Source organism: Macrosteles quadrilineatus, unplaced genomic scaffold, assembly GCF_028750875.1.
Source record: "Macrosteles quadrilineatus isolate MER2022 unplaced genomic scaffold, UCM_ALF_1.0 Scaffold_9__3_contigs__length_116548681, whole genome shotgun sequence".
Lineage (NCBI taxonomy): Eukaryota > Metazoa > Arthropoda > Insecta > Hemiptera > Cicadellidae > Macrosteles > Macrosteles quadrilineatus.
Genome location: NW_026542602.1, coordinates 55964009 through 55975247, shown reverse-complemented (window position 1 = coordinate 55975247; position 11239 = coordinate 55964009). Strand labels below are relative to the sequence as shown.

The 11239-nt window shown below is 36.6% G+C and overlaps 1 protein-coding gene across 1 annotated transcript; it reads right to left on the bottom strand.

Moving 5' to 3' along the window:
• Positions 1 to 1779: 1779 nt before the first annotated feature.
• On the bottom strand, positions 1780 to 5854 carry LOC129003463 (uncharacterized). The gene is made up of 2 exons (XM_054431758.1): positions 5059 to 5854; positions 1780 to 2153 (listed from the first exon to the last, which is right to left on the bottom strand). Exons 1-2 carry the CDS (start codon positions 5852 to 5854, stop codon positions 2008 to 2010), a joined length of 942 nt encoding a protein of 313 aa, XP_054287733.1. The 3' UTR covers positions 1780 to 2007.
• Positions 5855 to 11239: the final 5385 nt, after the last annotated feature.

Here is an 11239-nt window from a genome sequence, read left to right as displayed (position 1 = left end):
CCTTAAACACCAGTGTTGTTTCAGACATCGTGTTGAACATACTAGATCAAGACGGAAACCTCATAGACTTCAGAGAAGAACGTATTACGATCAGGATTCACATAAAAGCATCCACCTAAACCATGGGATTGTCATTCAAGAAGAGAGAGTTGTCGGGTAAACACCTAACTAGCTCATCATCTGCAAAAGGATTTACTACTGAAAACATTCGGTTTTTACAGGATATTGGATTAAAACTCATTGAAAATGGAAATACTGGATATAGCACAAGGACCGACATTCGACGAGACTTTATGGGAAAAGGAGTATCACACGCACAACCCCTACGCTTCGTCAAAATTGAATAATAATGATGAAATTAGAATTCCTATACAACAACAGGATATTTACACTCTTCCGTGTGAAAGTTATCTATATATTGAAGGAAGAGTAACAAAAAAAGATGGAACAGCTGGAACCACCGTTCCTTTTATCAATAATCCAATGGCATTTTTATTTGATGAAATTAGATATGAAATATCGGGAGTAACTGTGGATTCTACAAAGAAAGTAGGTTTAACAAGCACATTAAAAGGATTAGCATCTTTGACACAAAACGAGAGGAATTTGTTAAGAATTGGAGGATGGGTTGCACCCGATAACGAGACAATCACCCCTGATTCTGCAGGGAACTTTGATTTCTACATACCATTGAAATTATTTCTAGGCTTTGCTGAAGATTACAGAAGAGTTATAATAAATGTGAAACAGGAATTAGTGTTATTAAGATCATCAAATGATAAGGATACTATTTGCGCAGCAACTGGAACCACTGATGCAAATTTAGACTGGAATTTAACTTTGGACAAAATCGTTTGGAGAGTACCACATGTGCGATTAAATGACGAACATAGAATAACACTGTTGAGACAACTGAAATCAGATAGAGATATTGTAATACCATTCAGAAGTTGGGAATTTCATGAATATCCAGTTTTACCTAAAACACAAAGACATACATGGACTGTAAAAACATCTACTCATTTGGAAAAAGCAAGATATGTAATATTTGCACTACAAACAAAAAAAAGGAATAATATACTAGCTAATGCCGGTCATTTCGATCATTGCAAAGTAACCAATTGTAAAGTGTTTCTTAATTCACAATTTTTCCCTTACGACAACTTTAATATTTCTTTCACTAAGAAGAGGTACACTGTTTTGTATGATATGTACGCTAGATTCCAAAGTTCATACTACGGGAAAACAAACACCCCGATACTGTCTCCCGAGCAGTACGAATCAAAAGCTCCAATAATTGTAATAGATTGTTCAATACAAAACGAATATGTAAAGTCATCAAGTGTGGATATAAAAATAGAAATGGAGTTTGAAGAGAACGTTCCTGATGCAACATCTGCATATTGTTTAATTTTGCATGATAAAATTGTAACGTACACACCATTGACGGGATTAGTCAAAACAGTGTTGTAAATGAGTTTCACCACAACCACCAGTCGGCTATAAAAGGAGGAGCTTCGCACACCACCAATCAGTCTTTGCTCGTTCGTTGAATGGGTAACATCCTACACTACATCATGAGTAAAATGAGTTCTCCATCAGTCGTACAAAAGGATGCAGAGGAAGCAGCATTATTGGATCAAGAAAACCATCAAGAAATCGTCAATGAAATAGAAGAGTTTTAAAAGTTTCGAAAACAAGAAGACAAAGAAAACAAGGAGGACAAGGAAGAAAAAGAAGAAAAAACTAAAAAAAATGGCACTAAAAGGAAGCGGAAAGATGATTCAATGATTCAATGATTCAATGATTTATTTGGCCATTAAGCAAAGCAATAGGCTAAGTCAATACAATACAATACAAAGTAAATAATAAATAGTCTCTTGATTCACAAATAAAATGCAGTTAGATAAATATAATAATAAGGAGAAATAAAACCATGCAAAACCATGCAAAAAAAAAAACAGGCAAGAAAATAGCCATGCAAGGCAGTCAGTGCATGAGCATTACCTATAACAAAACTGGTAGTCCTACTTTATAAAATTCAGAGAGGTCATAAAAAGGGTTTTCTATCAACCAGTCCTTCACTACTGCCTTGAACCTTGAAATAGGCAAGTCCCTTATGGCTACTGGTAGGTGGTTGAAAAATCTGTAACCTGAAACAGGGAAGCATTTAATTGTTCTGCTCAGCCTGTGTCTATGTGCAAAAACATTTAAACAATTTCTTGTGGCATAGTTGTGTACTTGGTTGTTTCTCAAAAGGTGCACTTCATTTGCCTTAATTTCTAAAAGACATTGAAAGATATATACATTATATACAGTCATGATGTGGTTTTGTTGGAACAGAGGACGGCAGTGTTCCAGGTACTGGGCTCCACTCAGCACCCTGACAGCCTCCTTTTGCAACACTAGGATTTTACTTACACCAGAAGAATGGCCCCAGAGCCTGGTTCCGTAAATAATGATGGAGTGGAAAAAAGCAAAATAAGAGGCTCGAATGAATTCCCCAGACAAGTCAGTACTCAGTCTTCTGAGCAGGAATATGACCCTGCTCAGCCTACCGCACACCAACTCTATGTGGTCTCCCCAGGTGAGGTGTGGGTCCAGAGTGAAGCCCAATAACTTCACAGGTCCAGTCTTTTCACATGCCATGTCCAGACTGAAGGTCATTGATTGGGTTTTGGACTCATTCAAAACAAGTTTGTTATCATTGAACCATGAGGTGGCCATGACAAGAAGGCTTTCAACCTTAGATCTAGAAATACTGAGGATGGGATCCTTGGCAAACAGGGTAGTGTCATCAGCATAAAATATGGCTCTACCAGACACATGGTAGTACAAGTCATTAATAGACACAAGGAACAGGAATGGGCCTAAAATGGAGCCTTGAGGAACACCATGATTCACAGACAAAAGAGAGGAGTTTCTACCTCTCCAAGATACTACCTGTTGTCTATTGCTAAGATAGGACCTGAGCACCTTGAGTGCATCGCCGCGTACGCCATATCTTTCCAGCTTCAGGATTAGGATATTGTGTGAAACACAATCAAATGCTCGTGAAAGGTCACAAAGCAAAACTGAGACATTTAATCTATTTTCAAGTGAGTTGAGCACAGTCTGGAGAAGGGAGTCCACTGCCGAGACAGTAGACCTGCCCCTCCTAAAACCAAACTGAGCTGGCACAAGCAGGCGATGGTCCTCAAAGTGCTCGTACAACTGTTCTAGCATAACAGCTTCAAACACTTTGGCAAATATGGGGATAATAGCAATAGGCCTATAACTACTGACATTGTCATGGGCTCCTTTCTTAAACACTGGGACTACCCTGGATATTTTCATTGCATCAGGAAAAATTCCCTCTTTCAAACAAGCATTGATCACATTTGCAAGGTGATTTGCAACATAGTGGACAAAACCTTTTAGCAGATCAGTTGACATATCAAAGTAATCTTTACTTTTAGATTGCTTGAAACTGTGAACAATTTTAATTATGTTAAGGGCAGTAACAGGCTTCCAAGAAAAGTTGAAGGGAACCAAAGGAACCTTTTCCAGGTTACATCCAGTACTGTCTACATTGGGGTTAGCCCCTTGTGAAATATTATTTACAGTGCTACAGCTGTTTACAAGTTCCTCCACAGAGTTAAGGAAATATTCATTAAAATCCTCTGCTTTAGCAAATTCACAACTAACAGGAGCTGACTTAGTCCTAGTTCCCTTAATAAAATCCCAAGCTGCTTTACAGGGATTAGGTGCCTGTGAGATAGATGAGGCAAGGTAAGCTTGTTTTGCCTCTTTTACTTTTATTTTATAATCAGTCCTCAAACTCCTTAAATAAGGTATGAGAGCAGGGTTACTTTTTGAAATATCGCTAACTAGGATTACTTGATCTCTCAACTTAGACAACTCTGGATTGTACCAGTTACCAGACTTCTTAATTTTATTGTTTTGAGTAGGCCTACTATCAGTTATCTTTGTTTTGAGTGGGACACAAGAGTCAAAAGCATACTTAATGTTGTCAAAAAAATATGTAAATGACATACAAGCTGGAAGATAGGCCAGAGATTCATTCCATAAATTCTGATATGATTTCAACACATCGTGAAATGCCTTAATATTTGATGGGCTGAGTAACCTAAAGCTAACCTTAAAACTAAGTTTACCAGCTAACAGTTCCTCCCCATTCAAGTCAAATTTAGGTCCAGTAGACAAACTTAGGATGACATGTTGATGGTCAGCAATCTGGTCTCTGCTAACCCAAGCACGATAGTTCCAGCAGTCAAAGTTGGTTAAGAATGTGTCCAGAGATGCTTTACCTCTTGTTGGCTCAATAATACTACTATATATATTGAAACTACGTAGTAGGTTTAAAAATCACGAGCCTCACTTGTAGGCTTTAGTAAATCTATGTTATGGTCAGTTCCAATAACCACAGAGAGACCAAGAGTGGTGAGATAATAAAGACATTGGTTCAGAAGTCTTAAGAAAGTGAGAATACTACCACTCGGTGACCTGTACATTGTAACAACAACAAGAGATAGTTCATGTATTGCTACAGCTGCAAATTCACCTTGCACTTCAATAGAAAAGTTACTTAGGTCCAAAGGTATACAGGTAAGTTCATTGCGCACAAACAATGCCACGCCACCCCAGGGGCGTGAACGACAAAAATGGGATACAAGGTTGAGATTTGAAATTTTACTATAATAGTCTATTTCATCGTTTACCATCCAATGCTCTTGAATACATAGAATGTCAATTTTTTGTTCCATGCACAGAGCTTCCAAAAGAGGAATTTTGTTTCTCAAGCTTTGAGTATTTACAGTACAAAAGTTAAAGATATTTTTACAAGCAGCACTGGGCTGACAGATCACATCCTTTTCCCTAAAAAAGTACGAGAGGGCACGTAGTCTCGGTTTTGTCTAGGCCTAACCTCAAACTCCTTAACTAAGGCACCAACTGGCCAAAAGGACGAATCGAGAACTCTGGTAATCTCCGCTGGAGATATTCCTACTTTAAAAGAACTGTACGAGTCGTACTTAGTATTTAATTTTACACACTCACCAGCTATGTTACTGTCTTGGAGGTATGAGGTAATTTCATCAGGTTTAGTGTCACTGGCCAATCTAGAAACGAACACCCAACTTTTTCTCTCAACCGCCCTAACCTTAGATTGGGAATTACTGGAATCGTTTAACTTACTCCCAATAATGATGGACTGCTTTCTATTGCTAGGTCGGGATTGTTTAGCCACTTTGGATTTCCACTCCTGATTACCAGATTTCGCGGTAGCCCTATCTCCAGCACCTTGTGTAGCCTGAGCATAGGACTTGGCCTTCACTGTAGGCCTATCAGATAACTTGGTGTTGTTTAGGTCTATGTTTATACACTCCTGAGAGGTTAATGGAAAGTCAGTTACTTGTACAGCAAGATCTTCCTCTTTGTTGAAAGACTCAGGTAAAACTAATTGACTAGATATATTAGCTTCTAGGCCAATATTGACATTAGGATCAACCGGCTTTGTATGTGAATCCAATATTAAATCTAGTTTGTTGTTGATGCAAGCATTATCAGATACAACTTTGTTAACAATTTTAAGTAAATTCACAATACTTGACTTAATTTCTTCAACATCTTCAGCCTTCTCAATGACTTTTTCAAACCTAACCTCACATGCACTACAAGCCCACTTGGACTTCTTACCTAATAAACTCATATAATTGTACTCTTCGCAACTTATTTGCACACATTCAGAATGATACCATTTACGGCAGAAAAATTCACAAAAAACTCCTTTACCATCATCTAAAACAGCATTTTTACAGACTGGACAGATATCTTCGTTCTGCCCACCAGCCATGACAGTTCCAACGAGATGAAGATACAATCCCAATTAATATTTTGAAAGAAGTTTTCCTACGCATTTACTATCCTATCTCACTATGTTTGGGTAAAAGTGTAACAGCTGGACTAATGAAATCTTCGGAATATACACCTACAGTAATCTTGCAGCATGGTACAAAAATGGTTATATTTTCTGAAACGGCATGGGAATCTTTTCTAAAACATTTAAATCTAATTGAATGCTACTTAAATACTAATGTTTGCGGAAGGAAAACTAATATTCGACTTTTGGATTCTGACAATGAAATTGACATAGTAAAGAATCGTGGAACACTACAAGTACGATTTAGAGATTTAACTCAACATGAAAGTAAAATTTTACTCTCACGTGAAGAATTCTACATTTTAATGCATGCAACGTCTCCTATCTCTAGATATATGAAACAACTTGTATTCTCAAGTTCAATCATCAAGGAGTATTTAATTGATACACTGGAAAAACAACCGGAAAGCACCATATTATACGGACACGTGGATACATCTATTTTTAATAGATTGCCTCATGAAGTTGGTATGTGGAGACAGTTAAGGAACTTCGAATCAATTGATGAAGAAGCGATAGAAGCTGTTGAAGAATATGAAACTATAAACCAAGAAGAACCAGCAACCCAAGAAGTGTAATTAAAGAAAAACAGTATAAAAGAGTGACCAAGGCGCGGTGTGAATTCAGTTGAACACTATACGTGGTGGTGTGTAGATAGGGTTAAACATTATGGATATAAAACCCTGTGTAATAGAATTTCAAGCATTTCGTGATAACAAAGATGAATTTGTGATAAAAGAATTAGTGATTTTAGATTTGATTACACATGTCGTATACCCGTTTATATTTGAAGCTCCATTTTCAGTAAACCAATTGAATGACAAAGCAAGAAGAACAAACAAATGGATAACCAAACATTTTCACCATATTCAGTGGAACGAAGGATTGATAAGTTATAAGCACTTGAACAATATCATGTATCATTTTTCTAACAAGTTTTCCCATATTTATACAAGAGGATCGGAAAAAAGACAATGGATACAACAATACACATATCACGATGTTTTCGACATAAGAATGGACAAGGATCATCAAATTAATTATGGACCTATTTGTACTTGAACAGATCACTCTTATCGCACAGTAACACAATGTGCACTAAAAAACGCATACCGATTAGCTAATTTTCTAGTTCTTCACTATTGGGACAAAAATAAATTCAAACAGCAACAGTGGAAGTATTGCGAAGGAAATAGCAGTGGAGGGGGGAACGTGTGCTATAAATACAGTGGACAGTCTCAGGATTCTCATCAGTATTACTCCAGACATCGCAGAGGCAACATCTCACAGGGTAGTCCTAATCAAGAAAATGGCTTCACAACAGTTTCTCCAGTCTTTGGTGGATCAGTTCAACACCCAGTCCAAATCCAGCATTCTAAGTACTAAGAAATGTCACGAATTGAAGGAACACAAACACTACATCGTTCACGAGCTGAAGAAGACAGAAACTTCACATGGAGACGCAATTTTAGCATCACTGAGCGAGGCACCGTTTTCACCAGGTGATGAACCGAAATTTCAAGTTTATCTTCCAAGACGATTTGTGCAGCAACTACAAAACGAAGACCTGCGAGGTATTCAACCAGGATCCCTCTATTTGGTATCACACGGAGTTTGCGGAAACAATTCCACTGAACTACCTCTACACATCACCCATCAATGTTAGTTTTAAGTTTTTTTCTGTAAATAACCATCTATGTACATATGTTTGTTACATGTTTTTGTCATTAAAAAAATAAATAAAAAAATTAAAAGAGGAAACAACATATCAGCATATAATTAATTCTATATGCTGATATGTTGTTTCTTTTTTAAAATTCAAACAAATGACCTTGAACTTTTTACTATAAATAACAGGTCTTACACGCAGTTGCTCTCAGTCTTGTTTCAACAATTCACCGAGCATCATGTCACAGCGTAAATACAATTTACCTTTTGTTTACAAATCCAAATACGATTTGGATAACTATTGTTGTAATTTAAAATGTTTTAGAAAGCCTGAAAGTAAAGTTGATGGAAAAGCTTGTAAAAAATGTGAGTCTGTTGGCTATTGCAAATGTAGGTGTAAAACATATCAAGACAAGCATCAAAATTACATACACGATCTAACACAAATGGTTAACCTACTATGGAAAAATGTAGACTAACTTGTGGCAGATGCATGAGAGCTGCTGACTCTTGCACTATAAATAGCAGCTCACAACACATTGCTTTTCATTCTTGTTTTAGAATTCAGTCGAGCAACATGTCACAGTGTAATTCCAATTCATCTTTTGATCACAAATCGGAATACGATTTAAAATACTATTGTTGTAATCTTAAGTGTTTCAAAACACCTGAATGTCAAGTAGATGGAATGGCTTGTAAAAAATGTGAATCTTTCTCCTATTGTCAATGTAATTGTAAAACCTATCAAGAAAAACTGAAACATCACTCACAAGACAAGGGACGTAGAATCAAAATACTTTTAAAACGGATGGAATGATGCCCTCATGATGCTCTCCCCCACCTCTACTACTTTCCCCCACCCCTACTGCTTTAGCTCCGCCCACTTCGTCAGGGACCTGCACTTCTTTACACACAACAGTCACTTCGCATCCAGCTCTTCACCAGTCAACTCAACCTTTCTCGTTTACTTTGCACAAGATGGCCAACCTACAACAACAACAACAGTGGACAAGCGATATTGAAGACTCTGACCTACACCAAGCATGCATCGAAGCAGAAGAGCAAGAGCGAAAACGAAAGGAAGAAAAACTACTTCAACTGCTAGAGGAGGAGAAAGAGATTCGCCGCAAATTTGATCGTGTTTGGTGCGCTCAGCCTCGAGACAACATCGAATGGGCCGAGCACAATGCAGACATGGCAAGATGGAAAGAGCTCCATAATACAATAGAGGAGTTGAAGAAGTAAACATCCAAGTACACAAGCGTCGCCGAACTACACAAAACGGCCTTTATAAAGGCCACCAATAAACTCATTCGTTTTACACTTTAGCAGACGCTCACTCTAGATACGTACGTTCGCACATGTTTTCCTTATTAATTGTAATATTTGTATTATTAATTACAAAAACATTACTAAAAAGTGTTCATTCATATATAATTATTATTATAAAAAACTTTAAAATATGTATTTATATTATGATAAAAAAAACCTGTCAATATTTTAATTGCATATTATCCTTCCTATAATATTTAGAGGGATGTCTTGTTATTTACAGGTATGTCTTGTTATTTAGAGGGATGTCTTAATATTTAGAGGAATGTCTTGTTATTTAGATGGATGTCTTGTTATTTAGAGGGATGTCTTGTGTTTTAGAAGGTTATTTTGTTACTTGGAGGGATGTCTTGTTATTTAGAGGGATGTCTTGGTATTTGGAGGGATGTCTTGTTATTTAGAGGGATGTCTTGATATTTAGAGGGATGTCTTGTTTTTTAAAGAGATGTCTTGTTATTTAGAGGGATTTTTTGTTTTTTAGAGGGTTGTCTTGTTATTTGGAGGGATGTCTTGTTATTTAGAGGGATGTCTTAATATTTAGAGGGATGTCTTGTTTTTTAGAGGGATGTCTTGTTATTTAGAGGGATGTCTTGTTATTTGGAGAGATGTCTTGTTATTTAGAGGGATGTCTTGTTATTTAGAGGGATGTCTTGTTATTTAGAGGGATGTCTTGTTATTTGGAGGGATGTCTTGTTATTAAGAGGGATGTCTTATAATTTAGAGGGATGTCTTGTTATTTGGAGGTATGTCTTGTTATTTAGAGGGATGTCTTGTTATTTAGAGGGATGTCTTGGTATTTGGAGGGATGTCTAGTTATTTAGAGGGATGTCTTTTTATTTAGAGGGATGTCTTGTTATTTTGAGGGATGTCTTGTTATTTGGAGGGATGTTTTAATATTTATAGGGATGTCTTGTTATTTAGAGGGATGTCTAGTTATTTAGAGGGATGTCTTAATATTTAGAGGGATGTCTTAATATTTAGAGGGATGTCTTGTTTTTTAGAGGGATGTCTTGTTATTTAGAGGGATGTCTTGTTATTTGGAGAAATGTCTTGTTATTTTAGAGGGATGTCTTGTTATTTAGAGGGATGTCTTGTTATTTAGAGGGATGTCTTCATATTTGGAGGGATGTCTTGGTATTTGGAGGGATGTCTTGTTATTTAGAGGGATGTCTTGATATTTAGAGGGATGTCATGTTATTTCGGGGGATGTCTTGTTATTTAGAGGGATGTCTTGTTATTTAGAGGGATGTCTTCATATTTGGAGGGATGTCTTGTTATTTAGAGGGATGTCTTGTTATTTGGAGGGATGTCTTGTTATTAAGAGGGATGTCTTATAATTTAGAGGGATGTCTTGTTATTTACAGGTATGTCTTGTTATTTAGAGGGATGTCTTAATATTTTGAGGAATGTCTTGTTATTTAGATGGATGTCTTGTTATTTAGAGGGATGTCTTGTTTTTTAGAGGGTTATTTTGTTACTTGGAGGGATGTCTTGTTATTTAGAGGGATGTCTTGTTTTTTAGAGGGTTATTTTGTTACTTGGAGGGATGTCTTGTTATTTAGAGGGATGTCTTGGTATTTGGAGGGATGTCTTGTTATTTAGAGGGATGTCTTGATATTTAGAGGGATGTCTTGTTTTTTAGAGAGATGTCTTGTTATTTAGAGGGATTTTTTGTTTTTTAGAGGGTTGTCTTGTTATTTGGAGGGATGTCTTGTTATTTAGAGGGATGTCTTAATATTTAGAGGGATGTCTTGTTTTTTAGAGGGATGTCTTGTTATTTAGAGGGATGTCTTGTTATTTGGAGAAATGTCTTGTTATTTTAGAGGGATGTCTTGTTATTTAGAGGGATGTCTTGTTATTTAGAGGGATGTCTTCATATTTGGAGGGATGTCTTGTTATTTAGAGGGATGTCTTGTTATTTGGAGGGATGTCTTGTTATTAGGAGGGATGTCTTATAATTTAAAGAGATCTCTTGTTATTTGGAGGTATGTCTTGTTATTTAGACGGATGTCTTGTTATTTAGAGGGATGTCTTGGTATTTGGAGGGATGTCTAGTTATTTAGAGGGATGTCTTTTTATTTAGAGGGATGTCTTGTTATTTAGAGGGATGTCTTGTTATTTAGAGGGATGTCTTGTTATTTAGAGGGATGTCTTGTTATTTGAAGGGATGTCTTAATATTCAGAGGGATGTCTTGTTATTTGGAGGGATGTCTTAATATTTATAGGGATGTCTTGTTATTTATAGGGATGTCTTGGTATTTGGAGGGATGTCTAGTTATTTAGAGGGATGTCTTTTTA